Source organism: Oncorhynchus keta, chromosome 15 (genome assembly GCF_023373465.1).
Source record: "Oncorhynchus keta strain PuntledgeMale-10-30-2019 chromosome 15, Oket_V2, whole genome shotgun sequence".
Taxonomy (NCBI): Eukaryota; Metazoa; Chordata; class Actinopteri; order Salmoniformes; family Salmonidae; genus Oncorhynchus; species Oncorhynchus keta.
This window is the reverse complement of record NC_068435.1, coordinates 44077502-44099984: the sequence shown is the minus strand read 5'-3', so window position 1 is coordinate 44099984 and position 22483 is coordinate 44077502. Positions and strand designations below refer to the sequence as shown.

General features: G+C 46.3%; 1 protein-coding gene across 14 annotated transcripts in view; it reads right to left on the bottom strand.

Moving 5' to 3' along the window:
• Positions 1 to 22483, bottom strand: part of dnah9l (dynein, axonemal, heavy polypeptide 9 like) — a 155518-nt gene that overhangs the window by 49605 nt on the left and 83430 nt on the right. For 13 of the 14 annotated variants that reach the window (XM_052464211.1, XM_052464209.1, XM_052464208.1 and 10 more), the window contains 2 exons: positions 22257 to 22394; positions 22077 to 22166 (listed from right to left, as the gene is read on the bottom strand). In XM_052464211.1, coding sequence (XP_052320171.1) covers positions 22077 to 22166; positions 22257 to 22394 — 228 coding nt within the window. Of the gene's footprint in view, positions 1 to 5857; positions 6455 to 22076; positions 22167 to 22256; positions 22395 to 22483 lie in introns of those variants that run through there. The other variant, XM_052464210.1, reaches the window with a different exon arrangement.

Below are 22483 nucleotides of genomic sequence, written 5' to 3'. Positions count from 1 at the left end.
AGACTCTGAAGCGCTATTCACCATGGAGGTGGATTGTGAAGAAGAAGAGCTCCAAGAAGGTGCAGGCCCATGAGAACACCAACCAAAACAACATTGCCCATCTGAGTAATGAGAACCTGGAGAAGTCTCAGTCCTTCTCCAACCTGTCCACCCTCACCCTTGAGAAGTCTCAGTCCTGTGACAAGCTGTCCACCCAGGACCAAGGCACTCCAGCCATCTCCAACAACGCGGCCTCGTCGGTCGAGAAGGTCCCCTTATCCAACTCAAACACGGCCCCCGACACGCCCCAGATGGTGACCGTCCAGGAACTCGACGCTCCCAGGAGGCTGGTGATGGTCCACGCTACAACCGGCGAGCTGCTGCGCTGTCTGGGTGAGTTCCTGTGCCGGCGCTGCTACCGGCTCCAGGACATGTCTTCCATGGACCCGGTGCTGTGGCTGCGGGTGGTGGACCGTTATCTGCTGGACAACTGCTATCAGAGCCAGAGCTGCATCAATCCGGCCGCTGTGGTCTTCCTCTACATGCTGTGCCGCGAGGCGGTTTCCTCCGAGGTGGCCACCTTGCACGAGCTGCATGCCGTGTTGCTCACCTGCCTCTATACGACCTGCTCCTACATGGGCAACGAGATCGCCTACCCCATGAAACCCTTTCTGGTGGACACCTGCAGGCAGACCTTCTGGATCCGCTGCATGACCATCACCAAGCTGATGAGTGTCAAGATGCTCCAGATGAACACAGACCCTAACTTCTTCTCCCAGGTGTTTTCTGACCTGAAGAACGAGAGCCAGAAGGAGGAGAAGAAGAGCCGCCTGCTCAGCGGTGTGTACAGCACTCAGTGAGGGACCGAGGGTGTAGGGGCCAGGGGAGGGCGGGTGCCAATTACAGTCTGACAATTCAAAATGGGAGGGAGGAGGATTGGTTGAGGGAGCGGGAAGAGGGTGAGCTTTGATGGGAAAAGATGATTTATAGATTTTAAGGGTTAATGTGAGGGTAAATTTGACTTGAAAGAGAACACAAATCGGTAGCTATGAATGTGTGGAGGACTGAGGCTTCAGCTTACGATCTACTATACCAGCCTACTGTCTGATGTGTGCACTTCCTACTACGGGAGGATTGGAGGGACCTTTGAGTGACTGGACTAGTGCTCACATCACACTGAGGCTGCAGCCCACCAGCCCATCTGACTGTGGGAGATGTGTACTTCCTACCACTGGAGGGAAGGAGGCACCCTTGAGTGACTGGACTAGTGCTCACATCACACTGAGGCAGCAGCCCACCAGCCTATTGTTCTGACTGTGGGAGATGTGTACTTCCTGCCACTGGAGGGACGGAGGCACCCTTGAGTGACTGGACTAGTGCTCACATCACACTGAGGCTGCAGCCCACCAGCCCATCTGACTGTGGGAGATGTGTACTTCCTACCACTGGAGGGAAGGAGGCACCCTTGAGTGACTGGACTAGTGCTCACATCACACTGAGGCTGCAGCCCACCAGCCCATCTGACTGTGGGAGATGTGTACTTCCTACCACTGGAGGGAAGGAGGCACCCTTGAGTGACTGGACTAGTGCTCACATCACACTGAGGCTGCAGCCCACCTGACTGTGGGAGATGTGTACTTCCTACCACTGGAGGGAAGGAGGCACCCTTGAGTGACTGGACTAGTGCTCACATCACACTGAGGCAGCAGCCCACCAGCCTATTGTTCTGACTGTGGGAGATGTGCACTTCCTACCACTGGAGGGAAGGAGGCACCCTTGAGTGACTGGACTAGTGCTCAGATCATGGTTGAACAGACAAGCTGCGACCCTGGTGCTTTAGACAGTGAAGTGAACACCAATGTTCCCCTCAGCAAGAACGGGACAGTTCTAGGGGACAGGGGTTTGTTTGAGGACCATTGGTTCTGATGTATTTGAACGAACAGTATGACTGTTTTGAAATAAAATGCTTTAAATAATTTCTTAAAAACATCACATGTTGTGTCCTTATTATTTTACAAATATATATTTTCCTTGTCATTTTGAGATCTTGGTGGAGATAATACTTACGAGTGGTGGAAAAAGAACCCAATTGTCATACTTGAGTAAAAGTAAAGATACTTAATAGAAAATGACTCAAGTAAAAGTGAAAGTCACCCAGTAAAATATGACTTGAGTAAAAGTCTAAAGGTATCTGGTTTTAAATGTACTTAAGTATCAAAAGGGAAAGCAAAGTCTATATATCAAATTCCTTATATTATGCAGATGTTCTTGTTTTTATTTATTTATGGAAAGCCAGGGGCACGGTCTAACAATATTTTACAAACCAGATTAGAGGCAGTAGGGATGAGTTCTCTTAATAAGTGTATGAATTTGACTGTTTTGCTGTCCTGCCTGAGCATTGGAAATGCATATTTTCTTTCTGAATGTTGTCAAGTAGAAGTAAAAGTAAAAAAAAGATATACATTCTCAAGTAAAGTACCAGTTACCATGGAAACAAAAGCTTTTCAGTGTGTGTCATGTTCATGCAGATTTACAGTGATATTTACACTAAAAAATCAGTTGTCTTAGTGTTACCCAGAGAACAGGGGCGGCAGGGTAGCCTAGCGGTTAGAGCGTTGGACTAGTAACCGAAAGGTTGCAAGTTCGAATCCCGGAGCTGACAAGGTCATTCTGCCCCTGAACAGGCAGTTAACCCACTGTTCCTAGGCTGTCATTGAAAATAAGAATTTCTTCTTAACTCACTTGCCTAGTAAAATAAAGGTAATAACAGGTTGGTTTTAAATGCCTGCTCTCTACTGCCTTGACCCAATATCTCCTACAGGGAGAGAGATTTGAGATATTGATAATATATTGGGACAGCAATTAGCGATGGGGAGGTACAGTGGGGCAAAAAAGTATTTAGTCAGCCACCAATTATGCAAGTTTAAAATATGAGACAGGCCTGTAATTTTCATCATCATCACTTCAACTATGACAGACAAAATGAGAAAAGAAAATCCAGAAAATCACATTGTAGGATTTTTAATGAATTTATTTGCAAATTATGGTGGAAAATAAGCATTTGGTCAATAAAAAAGTTTCTCAATACTTTGTTATATACCCTTTGTTGGCAATGACAGAGGTCAAACGATTTCTGTAAGTCTTCACAAGGTTTCCACACACTGTTGCTGGTATTTTGGCCCATTCCTCCATTCAGATCTCCTCTAGAGCAGTGATGTTTTGGGGCTGTTGCTGGGCAACACGGACCGTCAACTCCCTTCAAAGATTTTATATGGGGTTGAGATCTGGAGACTGGCTAGGCCACTCCAGGACCTTGAAATGCTTCTTACGAAGCCACTCCTTCGTTGCCCGGGCGGTGTGTTTGGGATCATTGTCATGCTGAAAGACCCAGCCACGTTTCATCTTCAATGCCCTTGCTGACGGAAGGAGGTTTTCAATCAAAATCTCACGATACATGGCCCCATTCATTCTTTCCTTCACACGGATCAGTCGTGTTGGTCCCTTTGCAAAAAAACATCCCCAAAGCATGATGTTTCCAACGTCATGCTTCACAGTAGGTCTGGTGTTCTTTGGATGCAACTCGGCATTCTTTGTCCTCCAAACACGACGAGTTGAGTTTTTACCAAAAAATTATATTTTGGTTTCATCTGACCATATGACATTCTCCCAATCTTCTTCTGGATCATCCAAATGCTCTCTAGCAAACTTCAGACGGGCCTGGACATGTACTGGCTTAAGCAGGGGGACACGTCTGGCACTGCAGGATTTGAGTCCCTGGCGGCGTAGTGTGTTACTGATGGTAGGCTTTGTTACTTTGGTCCCAGCTCTCTGCAGGTCATTCACTAGGTCCCCCGTGTGGTTCTGGGATTTTGCTCACCGTTCTTGTGATCATTTTGACCCCACGGGGTGAGATCTTGCGTGGAGCCCCAGATCGAAGGAGATTATCAGTGGTCTTGTATGTCTTCCATTTCCTAATAATTGCTCCCACAGTTGATTTCTTCAAACCAAGCTGCCTTACCTATTGCAGATTCAGTCTTCCCAGCCTGGTGCAGGTCTACAATTTTGTTTCTGGTGTCCTTTGACAGCTCTTTGGTCTTGGCCATCGTGGAGTTTGGAGTGTGACTGTTTGAGGTTGTGGACAGGTGTCTTTTATTCTGATAACAAGTTCAAACAGGTGCCATTAATACAGGTAACGAGTGGAGGACAGAGGAGCCTCTTAAAGAAGAAGTTACAGGTCTGTGAGAGCCAGAAATCTTGCTTGTTTGTAGGTGACCAAATACTTATTTTCCACCATAATTTGCAAATAAATTCATAAAAAATCCTATAATGTGATTATCTGGATTTTTTTTCTCATTTTGTCTGTCATAGTTGAAGTCTACCTATGATGAAAATTACAGGCCTCTCTCATCTTTTTAAGTGGGAGAAGTTGCACAATTGGTGGCTGACTAAATACTTTTCCCCCCCACTGTACTTGAATATTCAAACCGAGCTTAGTCTAGTATTGGATCAACTGTTGTATGATTTTTAAAATAAAAAATGAAAAACGTTTGAATTAAGTTGTATAATCTTTTATTTCAGCTACTGCTGGTTCTTATGTTGCGTTTTACATGAAAATGCAATTTAGCCTACTTTTATAGCGCATTTTAAGCGAGCTCTCCAGTCAGTCCTGACATCGAAGTCGGCCTGTGTGCTCCCCACTTCAAATAGCGATAATAGGCGCGCACATAATCGTCCCCAGGCTAAATGCGCATTATTGGAGTAGATTGCTAAAGGGAATTTATTAAAGCACAATTTAGGGGGAGAATAGTCTGCTGGTGAACGAAATAAACGGGAGCCTGACAGAGCTGCCAATATAATTTGACAGACCATTGAGATCCATGCAAAACACTCGCCAGATACATGTTATTCAGCCACTGAGGACAGAAATGTAACGCCGTGACGTAACAGACACTCAGAGGTTATTTCGTTTTCAATTTATTGAGTATCAAATATGAGGCAAATTCTATCACGGGGAACATCAGACTTTATTTATTTGTTTATTTATTTATTTTAGCCCACATGAAACTTATAATCTTTCACAAAATCGCCTCTATGATCTACTTCTTTATTACGACGTGGAAACTCGATTTCAGAACCTTGGACAATTCTGATGTTCACAACCATAACAGCCTTGAACTCAAAGCACTGGACAACCCGTCTTTACCTTTCAATTAACAAAGTAAATGTAGAAATATCTTTATAACTTTTTCACATATCAACTTGAAATCAGTGAGTAATATTTTTGTTTCGCTTTGGAATGTTATATTGCTCATGTTTATGAACACAGAGCACTAATGTCTATGCTTAATACTGTGATTTAGAATCTGTCCCAAATGGAACCCTGTTTCCTATTTAAAGCACTGCTTTTGACCAGACCCCTTTGGGCCACATGGTCAAAAGCAGTGCACTTTATAGGGAATAGGTTGCCATTTCAGAGACAGCCAGAGCTGAGCTAGCTAGGCCAACTGAACTGGTGACATGCATTTCATTTGCTAATATTGAAGCATTTTGTTTTCTACAGGCACTATTGACCATGGGAACCGTAATGTCTATCTCGCTCCGCAAGAAGGCAGTCCTCTTCAAAGATGGGCCGGACACTGTGGGCCACTTGATGGAAGTCCAGACCGGTAAGAGCGCAAAGACAAGACTCTGAAGCGCTATTCACCATGGAGGTGGATTGTGAAGAAGAAGAGCTCCAAGAAGGTGCAGGCCCATGAGAACACCAACCAAAACAACATTGCCCATCTGAGTAATGAGAACCTGGAGAAGTCTCAGTCCTCTCCAACCTGTCCAACCTGAGAAGTCCAGTCCCAAGCTGGCCACCCTTGAGAAGTCTCAGTCCTGTGACAAGCTGGCCACCCAGGACCAAGGCACTCCAGCCATCTCCAACAACGCGGCCTCGTCGGTCGAGAAGGTCCCCTTATCCAACTCAAACACGGCCCCCGACACGCCCCAGATGGTGACCGTCCAGGAACTCGACGCTCCCAGGAGGCTGGTGATGGTCCACGCTACAACCGGCGAGCTGCTGCGCTGTCTGGGTGAGTTCCTGTGCCGGCGCTGCTACCGGCTCCAGGACATGTCTTCCATGGACCCGGTGCTGTGGCTGCGGGTGGTGGACCGTTATCTGCTGGACAACTGCTATCAGAGCCAGAGCTGCATCAATCCGGCCGCTGTGGTCTTCCTCTACATGCTGTGCCGCGAGGCGGTTTCCTCCGAGGTGGCCACCTTGCACGAGCTGCATGCCGTGTTGCTCACCTGCCTCTATACGACCTGCTCCTACATGGGCAACGAGATCGCCTACCCCCTGAAACCCTTCCTGGTGGACACCTGCAGGCAGACCTTCTGGATCCGCTGCATGACCATCACCAAGCTGATGAGTGTCAAGATGCTCCAGATGAACACAGACCCTAACTTCTTCTCCCAGGTGTTTTCTGACCTGAAGAACGAGAGCCAGAAGGAGGAGAAGAAGAGCCGCCTGCTCAGCGGTGTGTACAGCACTCAGTGAGGGACCGAGGGTGTAGGGGCCAGGGGAGGGCGGGTGCCATTACAGTCTGACAATTCAAAATGGGAGGGAGGAGGATTGGTTGAGGGAGCGGGAAGAGGGTGAGCTTTGATGGGAAAAGATGATTTATAGATTTTAAGGGTTAATGTGAGGGTAAATTTGACTTGAAAGAGAACACAAATCGGTAGCTATGAATGTGTGGAGGACTGAGGCTTCAGCTTACGATCTACTATACCAGCCTACTGTCTGATGTGTGCACTTCCTACTACGGGAGGATTGGAGGGACCTTTGAGTGACTGGACTAGTGCTCACATCACACTGAGGCTGCAGCCCACCAGCCCATCTGACTGTGGGAGATGTGTACTTCCTACCACTGGAGGGAAGGAGGCACCCTTGAGTGACTGGACTAGTGCTCACATCACACTGAGGCAGCAGCCCACCAGCCTATTGTTCTGACTGTGGGAGATGTGTACTTCCTGCCACTGGAGGGACGGAGGCACCCTTGAGTGACTGGACTAGTGCTCACATCACACTGAGGCTGCAGCCCACCAGCCCATCTGACTGTGGGAGATGTGTACTTCCTACCACTGGAGGGAAGGAGGCACCCTTGAGTGACTGGACTAGTGCTCACATCACACTGAGGCTGCAGCCCACCAGCCCATCTGACTGTGGGAGATGTGTACTTCCTACCACTGGAGGGAAGGAGGCACCCTTGAGTGACTGGACTAGTGCTCACATCACACTGAGGCTGCAGCCCACCTGACTGTGGGAGATGTGTACTTCCTACCACTGGAGGAAGGAGGCACCCTTGAGTGACTGGACTAGTGCTCACATCACACTGAGGCAGCAGCCCACCAGCCTATTGTTCTGACTGTGGGAGATGTGCACTTCCTACCACTGGAGGGAAGGAGGCACCCTTGAGTGACTGGACTAGTGCTCAGATCATGGTTGAACAGACAAGCTGCGACCCTGGTGCTTTAGACAGTGAAGTGAACACCAATGTTCCCCTCAGCAAGAACGGGACAGTTCTAGGGGACAGGGGTTTGTTTGAGGACCATTGGTTCTGATGTATTTGAACGAACAGTATGACTGTTTTGAAATAAAATGCTTTAAATAATTTCTTAAAAACATCACATGTTGTGTCCTTATTATTTTACAAATATATATTTTCCTTGTCATTTTGAGATCTTGGTGGAGATAATACTTTACGAGTGGTGGAAAAAGAACCCAATTGTCATACTTGAGTAAAAGTAAAGATACTTAATAGAAAATGACTCAAGTAAAAGTGAAAGTCACCCAGTAAAATATGACTTGAGTAAAAGTCTAAAGGTATCTGGTTTTAAATGTACTTCATTATCAAAAGGGAAAGCAAAGTCTATATATCAAATTCCTTATATTATGCAGATGTTCTTGTTTTTATTTATTTATGGAAAGCCAGGGGCACAGTCTAACAATATTTTACAAACCAGATCAGAGGCAGTAGGGATGAGTTCTCTTAATAAGTGTATGAATTTGACTGCTTTGCTGTCAGGCAGTTAACCCACTGTTCCTAGGCTGTCATTGAAAATAAGAATTTCTTCTTAACTGACTTGCCTAGTAAAATAAAGGTAATAACAGGTTGGTTTTAAATGCCTGCTCTCTACTGCCTTGACCCAATATCTCCTACAGGGAGAGAGATTTGAGATATTGATAATATATTGGGACAGCAATTAGCGATGGGGAGGTACAGTGGGGCAAAAAAGTATTTAGTCAGCCACCAATTATGCAAGTTTAAAATATGAGACAGGCCTGTAATTTTCATCATCAGGTCACTTCAACTATGACAGACAAAATGAGAAAAGAAAATCCAGAAAATCACATTGTAGGATTTTTAATGAATTTATTTGCAAATTATGGTGGAAAATAAGCATTTGGTCAATAAAAAAGTTTCTCAATACTTTGTTATATACCCTTTGTTGGCAATGACAGAGGTCAAACGATTTCTGTAAGTCTTCACAAGGTTTCCACACACTGTTGCTGGTATTTTGGCCCATTCCTCCATTCAGATCTCCTCTAGAGCAGTGATGTTTTGGGGCTGTTGCTGGGCAACACGGACCGTCAACTCCCTTCAAAGATTTTATATGGGGTTGAGATCTGGAGACTGGCTAGGCCACTCCAGGACCTTGAAATGCTTCTTACGAAGCCACTCCTTCGTTGCCCGGGCGGTGTGTTTGGGATCATTGTCATGCTGAAAGACCCAGCCACGTTTCATCTTCAATGCCCTTGCTGACGGAAGGAGGTTTTCAATCAAAATCTCACGATACATGGCCCCATTCATTCTTTCCTTCACACGGATCAGTCGTGTTGGTCCCTTTGCAAAAAAACATCCCCAAAGCATGATGTTTCCAACGTCATGCTTCACAGTAGGTCTGGTGTTCTTTGGATGCAACTCGGCATTCTTTGTCCTCCAAACACGACGAGTTGAGTTTTTACCAAAAAATTATATTTTGGTTTCATCTGACCATATGACATTCTCCCAATCTTCTTCTGGATCATCCAAATGCTCTCTAGCAAACTTCAGACGGGCCTGGACATGTACTGGCTTAAGCAGAGGGACACGTCTGGCACTGCAGGATTTGAGTCCCTGGCGGCGTAGTGTGTTACTGATGGTAGGCTTTGTTACTTTGGTCCCAGCTCTCTGCAGGTCATTCACTAGGTCCCCCCGTGTGGTTCTGGGATTTTTGCTCACCGTTCTTGTGATCATTTTGACACCACGGGGTGAGATCTTGCGTGGAGCCCCAGATCGAAGGAGATTATCAGTGGTCTTGTATGTCTTCCATTTCCTAATAATTGCTCCCACAGTTGATTTCTTCAAACCAAGCTGCCTTACCTATTGCAGATTCAGTCTTCCCAGCCTGGTGCAGGTCTACAATTTTGTTTCTGGTGTCCTTTGACAGCTCTTTGGTCTTGGCCATCGTGGAGTTTGGAGTGTGACTGTTTGAGGTTGTGGACAGGTGTCTTTTATACTGATAACAAGTTCAAACAGGTGCCATTAATACAGGTAACGAGTGGAGGACAGAGGAGCCTCTTAAAGAAGAAGTTACAGGTCTGTGAGAGCCAGAAATCTTGCTTGTTTGTAGGTGACCAAATACTTATTTTCCACCATAATTTGCAAATAAATTCATAAAAAATCCTATAATGTGATTATCTGGATTTTTTTTCTCATTTTGTCTGTCATAGTTGAAGGTGAATGCACCAATTTGTAAGTCGCTCTAGAGCGTCTGCTAAATGACTTAAATGTAAATGTAAATGTAAGTCTACCTATGATGAAAATTACAGGCCTCTCTCATCTTTTTAAGTGGGAGAAGTTGCACAATTGGTGGTTGACTAAATACTTTTTTGCCCCACTGTACTTGAATATTCAAACCGAGCTTAGTCTAGTATTGGATCAACTGTCGTATGATTTTTTAAATTCTAAAAAAAAACGTTTGAATTAAGTTGTATAATTTTTATTTCAGCTACTGCTGGTTCTTATTTTGCGTTTTACATGAAAATGCAATTTAGCCTACTTTTATAGCGCATTTTAAGCGAGCTCTCCAGTCAGTCCTGACATCGAAGTCGGCCTGTATGCTCCCCACTTTAAATAGCGATTATAGGCGCGCACATAATCGTCCCCAGGCTAAATGCGCATTATTGGAGTAGATTGCTAAAGGGAATTTATTAAAGCACAATTTAGGGGGAAGAATAGTCTGCTGGTGAACGAGATAAGCGGGAGCCTGACAGAGCTGCCAATATAATTTGACAGACCATTGAGATCCATGCAAAACACTCGCCAGATACATGTTATTCAGCCACTGAGGACAGAAATGTAACGCCGTGACGTAACAGACACTCAGAGGTTATTTCGTTTTCAATTTATTGAGCTGGGCTGTATCAAATATGAGGCTAATTCTATCACGGGGAACATCAGACTTTATTTATTTGTTTATTTATTTATTTTAGCCCACATGAAACTTATAATCTTTCACAAAATCGCCTCTATGATCTACTTCTTTATTACGACGTGGAAACTCGATTTCAGAACCTTGGACAATTCTGATGTTCACAACCATAACAGCCTTGAACTCAAAGCACTGGACAACCCGTCTTTACCTTTCAATTAACAAAGTAAATGTAGAAATATCTTTATAACTTTTTCACATATCAACTTGAAATCAGTGAGTAATATTTTTGTTTCGCTTTGGAATGTTATATTGCTCATGTTTATGAACACAGAGCACTAATGTCTATGCTTAATACTGTGATTTAGAATCTGTCCCAAATGAAACCATGTTTCCTATTTAAAGCACTGCTTTTGACCAGACCCCTTTGGGCCACATGGTCAAAAGCACTGCACTTTATAGGGAATAGGATGCCATTTCAGAGACAGGCAGAGCTGAGCTAGCTTGGCCAACTGAACTGGTGACATGCATTTCATTTTGCTAAGATTGAAGCATTTTGTTTTCCACAGGCACTATTGACCATGGGAACCGTAATGTCTATCTCGCTCCGCAAGAAGGCAGTCCTCTTCAAAGATGGGCCGGACACTGTGGGCCACTTGATGGAAGTCCAGACCGGTAAGAGCGCAAAAGACAAGACTCTGAAGCGCTACTCACCATGGAGGTGGATTGTGAAGAAGAAGAGCTCCAAGAAGGTGCAGGCCCATGAGAACACCAACCAAAACAACATTGCCCATCTGAGTAATGAGAACCTGGAGAAGTCTCAGTCCTTCTCCAACCTGTCCACCCTCACCCTTGAGAAGTCTCAGTCCTGTGACAAGCTGGCCACCCTCACCCTTGGAAGTCTCAGTCCTGTGACAAGCTGGCCACCCAGGACCAAGGCACTCCAGCCATCTCCAACAACGCGGCCTCGTCGGTCGAGAAGGTCCCCTTATCCAACTCAAACACGGCCCCCGACACGCCCCAGATGGTGACCGTCCAGGAACTCGACGCTCCCAGGAGGCTGGTGATGGTCCACGCTACAACCGGCGAGCTGCTGCGCTGTCTGGGTGAGTTCCTGTGCCGGCGCTGCTACCGGCTCCAGGACATGTCTTCCATGGACCCGGTGCTGTGGCTGCGGGTGGTGGACCGTTATCTGCTGGACAACTGCTATCAGAGCCAGAGCTGCATCAATCCGGCCGCTGTGGTCTTCCTCTACATGCTGTGCCGCGAGGCGGTTTCCTCCGAGGTGGCCACCTTGCACGAGCTGCATGCCGTGCTGCTCACCTGCCTCTATACGACCTGCTCCTACATGGGCAACGAGATCGCCTACCCCTGAAACCCTTCCTGGTGGACACCTGCAGGCAGACCTTCTGGATCCGCTGCATGACCATCACCAAGCTGATGAGTGTCAAGATGCTCCAGATGAACACAGACCCTAACTTCTTCTCCCAGGTGTTTTCTGACCTGAAGAACGAGAGCCAGAAGGAGGAGAAGAAGAGCCGCCTGCTCAGCGGTGTGTACAGCACTCAGTGAGGGACCGAGGGTGTAGGGGCCAGGGGGGGCGGGTGCCAATTACAGTCTGACAATTCAAAATGGGAGGGAGGAGGATTGGTTGAGGGAGCGGGAAGAGGGTGAGCTTTGATGGGAAAAGATGATTTATAGATTTTAAGGGTTAATGTGAGGGTAAATTTGACTTGAAAGAGAACACAAATCGGTAGCTATGAATGTGTGGAGGACTGAGGCTTCAGCTTACGATCTACTATACCAGCCTACTGTCTGATGTGTGCACTTCCTACCACTACGGGAGGATTGGAGGGACCTTTGAGTGACTGGACTAGTGCTCACATCACACTGAGGCTGCAGCCCACCAGCCCATCTGACTGTGGGAGATGTGTACTTCCTACCACTGGAGGGAAGGAGGCACCCTTGAGTGACTGGACTAGTGCTCACATCACACTGAGGCTGCAGCCCACCAGCCCATCTGACTGTGGGAGATGTGTACTTCCTACCACTGGAGGGAAGGAGGCACCCTTGAGTGACTGGACTAGTGCTCACATCACACTGAGGCTGCAGCCCACCAGCCCATCTGACTGTGGGAGATGTGTACTTCCTACCACTGGAGGGAAGGAGGCACCCTTGAGTGACTGGACTAGTGCTCACATCACACTGAGGCTGCAGCCCACCAGCCCCTGACTGTGGGAGATGTGTACTTCCTACCACTGGAGGGAAGGAGGCACCCTTGAGTGACTGGACTAGTGCTCACATCACACTGAGGCAGCAGCCCACCAGCCTATTGTTCTGACTGTGGGAGATGTGCACTTCCTACCACTGGAGGGAAGGAGGCACTGGAGGAAGGAGGCACCCTTGAGTGACTGGACTAGTGCTCAGATCATGGTTGAACAGACAAGCTGCGACCCTGGTGCTTTAGACAGTGAAGTGAACACCAATGTTCCCCCTCAGCAAGAACGGGACAGTTCTAGGGGACAGGGGTTTGTTTGAGGACCATTGGTTCTGATGTATTTGAACGAACAGTATGACTGTTTTGAAATAAAATGCTTTAAATAATTTCTTAAAAACATCACATGTTGTGTCCTTATTATTTTACAAATATATATTTTCCTTGTCATTTTGAGATCTTGGTGGAGATAATACTTTACGAGTGGTGGAAAAAGAACCCAATTGTCATACTTGAGTAAAAGTAAAGATACTTAATAGAAAATGACTCAAGTAAAAGTGAAAGTCACCCAGTAAAATATGACTTGAGTAAAAGTCTAAAGGTATCTGGTTTTAAATGTACTTAAGTATCAAAAGGGAAAGCAAAGTCTATATATCAAATTCCTTATATTATGCAGATGTTCTTGTTTTTATTTATTTATGGAAAGCCAGGGGCACGGTCTAACAATATTTTACAAACCAGATTAGAGGCAGTAGGGATGAGTTCTCTTAATAAGTGTATGAATTTGACTGTTTTGCTGTCCTGCCTGAGCATTGGAAATGCATATTTTCTTTCTGAATGTTGTCAAGTAGAAGTAAAAGTAAAAAGATATACATTCTCAAGTAAAGTACCAGTTACCATGGAAACAAAAGCTTTTCAGTGTGTGTGTGTCATGTTCATGCAGATTTACAGTGATATTTACACTAAAACATCAGTTGTCTTAGTGTTACCCAGAGAACAGGGGCGGCAGGGTAGCCTAGCTGTTAGAGCGTTGGACTAGTAACCGAAAGGTTGCAAGTTCGAATCCCCGAGCTGACAAGGTCATTCTGCCCCTGAACAGGCAGTTAACCCACTAGGCTGTCATTGAAAATAAGAATTTCTTCTTAACTGACTTGCCTAGTAAAATAAAGGTAATAACAGGTTGGTTTTAAATGCCTGCTCTCTACTGCCTTGACCCAATATCTCCTACAGGGAGAGAGATTTGAGATATTTTGTGAGATATTGATAATATATTGGGACAGCAATTAGGGATGGGGAGGTACAGTGGGGCAAAAAAGTATTTAGTCAGCCACCAATTATGCAAGTTTAAAATATGAGACAGGCCTGTAATTTTCATCATAGGTACACTTCAACTATGACAGACAAAATGAGAAAAGAAAATCCAGAAAATCACATTGTAGGATTTTTAATGAATTTATTTGCAAATTATGGTGGAAAATAAGCATTTGGTCAATAAAAAAGTTTCTCAATACTTTGTTATATACCCTTTGTTGGCAATGACAGAGGTCAAACGATTTCTGTAAGTCTTCACAAGGTTTCCACACACTGTTGCTGGTATTTTGGCCCATTCCTCCATTCAGATCTCCTCTAGAGCAGTGATGTTTTGGGGCTGTTGCTGGGCAACACGGACCGTCAACTCCCTTCAAAGATTTTATATGGGGTTGAGATCTGGAGACTGGCTAGGCCACTCCAGGACCTTGAAATGCTTCTTACGAAGCCACTCCTTCGTTGCCCGGGCGGTGTGTTTGGGATCATTGTCATGCTGAAAGACCCAGCCACGTTTCATCTTCAATGCCCTTGCTGACGGAAGGAGGTTTTCAATCAAAATCTCACGATACATGGCCCCATTCATTCTTTCCTTCACACGGATCAGTCGTGTTGGTCCCTTTGCAAAAAAACATCCCCAAAGCATGATGTTTCCAACCCCATGCTTCACAGTAGGTCTGGTGTTCTTTGGATGCAACTCGGCATTCTTTGTCCTCCAAACACGACGAGTTGAGTTTTTACCAAAAAATTATATTTTGGTTTCATCTGACCATATGACATTCTCCCAATCTTCTTCTGGATCATCCAAATGCTCTCTAGCAAACTTCAGACGGGCCTGGACATGTACTGGCTTAAGCAGGGGGACACGTCTGGCACTGCAGGATTTGAGTCCCTGGCGGCGTAGTGTGTTACTGATGGTAGGCTTTGTTACTTTGGTCCCAGCTCTCTGCAGGTCATTCACTAGGTCCCCCCGTGTGGTTCTGGGATTTTTGCTCACCGTTCTTGTGATCATTTTGACCCCACGGGGTGAGATCTTGCGTGGAGCCCCAGATCGAAGGAGATTATCAGTGGTCTTGTATGTCTTCCATTTCCTAATAATTGCTCCCACAGTTGATTTCTTCAAACCAAGCTGCCTTACCTATTGCAGATTCAGTCTTCCCAGCCTGGTGCAGGTCTACAATTTTGTTTTTGGTGTCCTTTGACAGCTCTTTGGTCTTGGCCATCGTGGAGTTTGGAGTGTGACTGTTTGAGGTTGTGGACAGGTGTCTTTTATACTGATAACAAGTTCAAACAGGTGCCATTAATACAGGTAACGAGTGGAGGACAGAGGAGCCTCTTAAAGACGAAGTTACAGGTCTGTGAGAGCCAGAAATCTTGCTTGTTTGTAGGTGACCAAATACTTATTTTCCACCATAATTTGCAAATAAATTCATTAAAAAATCCTATAATGTGATTATCTGGATTTTTTTTCTCATTTTGTCTGTCATAGTTGAAGTCTACCTATGATGAAAATTACAGGCCTCTCTCATCTTTTTAAGTGGGAGAAGTTGCACAATTGGTGGCTGACTAAATACTTTTTTGCCCCACTGTACTTGAATATTCAAACCGAGCTTAGTCTAGTATTGGATCAACTGTTGTATGATTTTTAAAATTAAAATAAAAAACGTTTGAATTAAGTTGTATAATTTTTTATTTCAGCTACTGCTGGTTCTTATGTTGCGTTTTACATGAAAATGCAATTTAGCCTACTTTTATAGCGCATTTTAAGCGAGCTCTCCAGTCAGTCCTGACATCGAAGTCGGACTGTGTGCTCCCTACTTCAAATAGCGATAATAGGCGCGCACATAATCGTCCCCAGGCTAAATGCGCATTATTGGAGTAGATTGCTAAAGGGAATTTATTAAAGCACAATTTAGGGGGAAGAATAGTCTGCTGGTGAACGAGATAAGCGGGAGCCTGACAGAGCTGCCAATATAATTTGACAGACCATTGAGATCCATGCAAAACACTCGCCAGATACATGTTATTCAGCCACTGAGGACAGAAATGTAACGCCGTGACGTAACAGACACTCAGAGGTTATTTCGTTTTCAATTTATTGAGCTAGGCTGTATCAAATATGAGGCAAATTCTATCACGGGGAACATCATACTTTATTTATTTGTTTATTTATTTGTTTTAGCCCACATCAAACTTATAATCTTTCACAAAATCGCCTCTATGACCTACTTCTTTATTACGACGTGGAAACTCGATTTCAGAACCTTGGACAATTCTGATGTTCACAACCATAACAGCCTTGAACTCAAAGCACTGGACAACCCGTCTTTACCTTTCAATTAACAAAGTAAATGTAGAAATATCTTTATAACTTTTTCACATATCAACTTGAAATCAGTGAGTAATATTTTTGTTTCGCTTTGGAATGTTATATTGCTCATGTTTATGAACACAGAGCACTAATGTCTATGCTTAATACTGTGATTTAGAATCTGTCCCAAATGAAACCCTGTTTCCTATTTAAAGCACTGCTTTTGACCAGACCCCTTTGGGCCACATGATCAAAAGCAGTGCACTTTATAGGGAATAGGTTGCCATTTCAGAGACAGCCAGAGCTGAGCTAGCTTGGCCAACTGAACTGATGCCATGCATTTCATTTTGCTAATATTGAAGCATTTTGTTTTCTACAGGCACTATTGACCATGGGAACCGTAATGTCTATCTCGCTCCGCAAGAAGGCAGTCCTCTTCAAAGATGGGCCGGACACTGTGGGCCACTTGATGGAAGTCCAGACCGGTAAGAGCGCAAAAGACAAGACTCTGAAGCGCTACTCACCATGGAGGCGGAGTGTGAAGAAGAAGAGCTCCAAGAAGGTGCAGGCCCATGAGAACACCAACCAAAACAACATTGCCCATCTGAGTAATGAGAACCTGGAGAAGTCTCAGTCCTTCTCCAACCTGTCCACCCTCACCCTTGAGAAGTCTCAGTCCTGTGACAAGCTGTCCACCCAGGACCAAGGCACTCCAGCCATCTCCAACAACGCGGCCTCGTCGGTCGAGAAGGTCCCCTTATCCAACTCAAACACGGCCCCCGACACGCCCCAGATGGTGACCGTCCAGGAACTCGACGCTCCCAGGAGGCTGGTGATGGTCCACGCTACAACCGGCGAGCTGCTGCGCTGTCTGGGTGAGTTCCTGTGCCGGCGCTGCTACCGGCTCCAGGACATGTCTTCCATGGACCCGGTGCTGTGGCTGCGGGTGGTGGACCGTTATCTGCTGGACAACTGCTATCAGAGCCAGAGCTGCATCAATCCGGCCGCTGTGGTCTTCCTCTACATGCTGTGCCGCGAGGCGGTTTCCTCCGAGGTGGCCACCTTGCACGAGCTGCATGCCGTGTTGCTCACCTGCCTCTATACGACCTGCTCCTACATGGGCAACGAGATCGCCTACCCCCTGAAACCCTTCCTGGTGGACACCTGCAGGCAGACCTTCTGGATCCGCTGCATGACCATCACCAAGCTGATGAGTGTCAAGATGCTCCAGATGAACACAGACCCTAACTTCTTCTCCCAGGTGTTTTCTGACCTGAAGAACGAGAGCCAGAAGGAGGAGAAGAAGAGCCGCCTGCTCAGCGGTGTGTACAGCACTCAGTGAGGGACCGAGGGTGTAGGGGCCAGGGGAGGGCGGGTGCCAATTACAGTCTGACAATTCAAAATGGGAGGGAGGAGGATTGGTTGAGGGAGCGGGAAGAGGGTGAGCTTTGATGGGAAAAGATGATTTATAGATTTTAAGGGTTAATGTGAGGGTAAATTTGACTTGAAAGAGAACACAAATCGGTAGCTATGAATGTGTGGAGGACTGAGGCTTCAGCTTACGATCTACTATACCAGCCTACTGTCTGATGTGTGCACTTCCTACTACGGGAGGATTGGAGGCACCTTTGAGTGACTAGACTAGTGCTCACATCACACTGAGGCTGCAGCCCACCAGCCCATCTGACTGTGGGAGATGTGTACTTCCTACCACTGGAGGGAAGGAGGCACCCTTGAGTGACTGGACTAGTGCTCACATCACACTGAGGCTGCAGCCCACCAGCCCATCTGACTGTGGGAGATGTGTACTTCCTACCACTGGAGGGAAGGAGGCACCCTTGAGTGACTGGACTAGTGCTCACATCACACTGAGGCTGCAGCCCACCAGCCCATCTGACTGTGGGAGATGTGTACTTCCTACCACTGGAGGGAAGGAGGCACCCTTGAGTGACTGGACTAGTGCTCACATCACACTGAGGCTGCAGCCCACCAGCCTATTGTTCTGACTGTGGGAGATGTGTACTTCCTACCACTGGAGGGAAGGAGGCACCCTTGAGTGACTGGACTAGTGCTCACATCACACTGAGGCTGCAGCCCACCAGCCCATCTGACTGTGGGAGATGTGTACTTCCTACCACTGGAGGGAAGGAGGCACCCTTGAGTGACTGGACTAGTGCTCACATCACACTGAGGCTGCAGCCCACCAGCCCATCTGACTGTGGGAGATGTGTACTTCCTACCACTGGAGGGAAGGAGGCACCCTTGAGTGACTGGACTAGTGCTCACATCACACTGAGGCTGCAGCCCACCAGCCCATCTGACTGTGGGAGATGTGTACTTCCTACCACTGGAGGGAAGGAGGCACCCTTGAGTGACTGGACTAGTGCTCACATCACACTGAGGCAGCAGCCCACCAGCCCATCTGACTGTGGGAGATGTGTACTTCCTACCACTGGAGGGAAGGAGGCACCCTTGAGTGACTGGACTAGTGCTCACATCACACTGAGGCTGCAGCCCACCAGCCCATCTGACTGTGGGAGATGTGTACTTCCTACCACTGGAGGGAAGGAGGCACCCTTGAGTGACTGGACTAGTGCTCACATCACACTGAGGCTGCAGCCCACCAGCCTATTGTTCTGACTGTGGGAGATGTGTACTTCCTACCACTGGAGGGAAGGAGGCACCCTTGAGTGACTGGACTAGTGCTCACATCACACTGAGGCTGCAGCCCACCAGCCCATCTGACTGTGGGAGATGTGTACTTCCTACCACTGGAGGGAAGGAGGCACCCTTGAGTGACTGGACTAGTGCTCACATCACACTGAGGCTGCAGCCCACCAGCCCATCTGACTGTGGGAGATGTGTACTTCCTACCACTGGAGGGAAGGAGGCACCCTTGAGTGACTGGACTAGTGCTCACATCACACTGAGGCTGCAGCCCACCAGCCCATCTGACTGTGGGAGATGTGTACTTCCTACCACTGGAGGGAAGGAGGCACCCTTGAGTGACTGGACTAGTGCTCACATCACACTGAGGCAGCAGCCCACCAGCCCATCTGACTGTGGGAGATGTGTACTTCCTACCACTGGAGGGAAGGAGGCACCCTTGAGTGACTGGACTAGTGCTCACATCACACTGAGGCTGCAGCCCACCAGCCCATCTGACTGTGGGAGATGTGTACTTCCTACCACTGGAGGGAAGGAGGCACCCTTGAGTGACTGGACTAGTGCTCACATCACACTGAGGCTGCAGCCCACCAGCCTATTGTTCTGACTGTGGGAGATGTGTACTTCCTACCACTGGAGGGAAGGAGGCACCCTTGAGTGACTGGACTAGTGCTCACATCACACTGAGGCTGCAGCCCACCAGCCCATCTGACTGTGGGAGATGTGTACTTCCTACCACTGGAGGGAAGGAGGCACCCTTGAGTGACTGGACTAGTGCTCACATCACACTGAGGCTGCAGCCCACCAGCCCATCTGACTGTGGGAGATGTGTACTTCCTACCACTGGAGGGAAGGAGGCACCCTTGAGTGACTGGACTAGTGCTCACATCACACTGAGGCTGCAGCCCACCAGCCCATCTGACTGTGGGAGATGTGTACTTCCTACCACTGGAGGGAAGGAGGCACCCTTGAGTGACTGGACTAGTGCTCACATCACACTGAGGCTGCAGCCCACCAGCCTATTGTTCTGACTGTGGGAGATGTGTACTTCCTACCACTGGAGGGAAGGAGGCACCCTTGAGTGACTGGACTAGTGCTCACATCACACTGAGGCTGCAGCCCACCAGCCCATCTGACTGTGGGAGATGTGTACTTCCTACCACTGGAGGGAAGGAGGCACCCTTGAGTGACTGGACTAGTGCTCACATCACACTGAGGCTGCAGCCCACCAGCCCATCTGACTGTGGGAGATGTGTACTTCCTACCACTGGAGGGAAGGAGGCACCCTTGAGTGACTGGACTAGTGCTCACATCACACTGAGGCTGCAGCCCACCAGCCCATCTGACTGTGGGAGATGTGTACTTCCTACCACTGGAGGGACTGGACTAGTGCTCAGATCATGGTTGAACAGACAAGCTGCGACCCTGGCGCTTTAGACAGTGAAGTAAACACCAATGTTCCCCCTCAGCAAGAACGGGACAGTTCTAGGGGACAGGGGTTTGTTTGAGGACCATTGGTTCTGATGTATTTGAACGAACAGTATGACTGTTTTGAAATAAAATGCTTTAAATAATTTCTTAAAAACATCACATGTTGTGTCCTTATTATTTTACAAATATATATTTTCCTTGTCATTTTGAGATCTTGGTGGAGATAATACTTTACGAGTGGTGGAAAAAGAACCCAATTGTCATACTTGAGTAAAAGTAAAGATACTTAATAGAAAATGACTCAAGTAAAAGTGAAAGTCACCCAGTAAAATATGACTTGAGTAAAAGTCTAAAGGTATCTGGTTTTAAATGTACTTCATTATCAAAAGGGAAAGCAAAGTCTATGTATCAAATTCCTTATATTATGCAGATGTTCTTGTTTTTATTTATCTATGGAAAGCCAGGGGCACAGTCTAACAATATTTTACAAACCAGATCAGAGGCAGTAGGGATGAGTTCTCTTAATAAGTGTATGAATTTGACCGTTTTGCTGTCCTGCCTGAGCAATCGATGTCGTGATGGTATAAAGGGTCGGGAGACAAGCGCAGGAATGCGTAATAGAGATTTTAGTTTACCCAAATTACGGCGTGCGTTGTAAAGGCTTCGGGGACAAAGACCAAACAAACACGTTCCAAAACACATGCTAGAAATCCAAAACAAAACAGTCAGTGTCACGTTCTGACCTTTATTTCCTGTGTTTTGTATTTAGTTAGTATGGTCAGGGCGTGAGTTGGGTGGGCAGTCTGTTTGTTTTTCTAGGTTTTGGGAATTTCTATGTTTCGGCCTAGTATGGTTCTCAATCAGAGGCAGGTGTCATTGGTTGTCTCTGATTGAGAATCATACTTAGGTAGCCTGGGTTTCACTGTGTGTTTGTGGGTGATTGTTCCTGTCTCTGTCTTTGCACCAGATAGGACTGTTTTAGGTTTTCTCACGTTTGTTGTTTTTGTTAGTTTGTTCATGTGAAGTGATTTATTAAAGCATGAATCAAAACAACCACGCTGCGCTTTGGTCCGCCTCTCGTTCAGATGAAGAAAACCATTACAGTCAGGAGTACCTTGAATAAATTACAGACTCTCACAATGATTAACACGCGGGACTAGACCTGTAATAATTTCTTCAATCCACAATGGCACGAAATCCAAAAACACACAGCACAGGTACTCACACGCACCAACGGACATTGTAACAATAATCGACAGGACACTGTTAAACCAAGGACACACTTATTCAAATATGAATCACTTGGAATAGGGGCCAGGTATGCGTAGTGAATGTTCAGGAGGGATCCGTGACATTCGAAATGTCACGAGCACATATTTTCTTTCGGATCGTAGTCAAGTAAAAGTTACTCCAATGTAGTACTTTAAAGTATTTTTACTCAGTTACTTAACACCGCTATAGTTTTTCTAATGATTAGTAAATGGATTATAAATGTATATATTAACATCTAATAAATGATCCAGTAATCAATTTGAAAGTTTAGTAAATAACTATATATAGCTTGCCAACATTTACAAATGTACAAACAACAGTAAATAAATGATCTATTACTGGATGTTGTTATGAAGCGAGAATCAAACATTTGATTTCAATTGCCCATCCCTAACACCAATGGACAGACAGACATGCACACACACATTCCTTTACCTGGTCAAAGTTGTCCAAAGCAGCGTGGAGGTTGGCATGCATGCCAGTGGGAGGCTCGTTAGTGATCTTGATGGCATTCTCCAGGATGCCCTGAGTCAGGAGAGGAGAACAAACACACTTTTCAATTAGGAAAGCACACAGTGTTATTATAAATGCATGTGTGTGTGTGTGTGTGTTTACCTGAGGGATGATGTGCTCCTGTGGTGTAGGGGCAGGCTCAGCACTCATAAACACTCTGTAGTCCTGGTGACTGCCCTCACAGCAGCGTTCCAGAAGCTTCTCCAACGACCCCAGCCAGCGAGCCACCAGGTGGATATTCTGACAGAGATAAATGAATGAATGGATCGATTGATGGATGAACAAACTAATACATTGATTAATGAAACAGTGAATGGATGGATGCAATG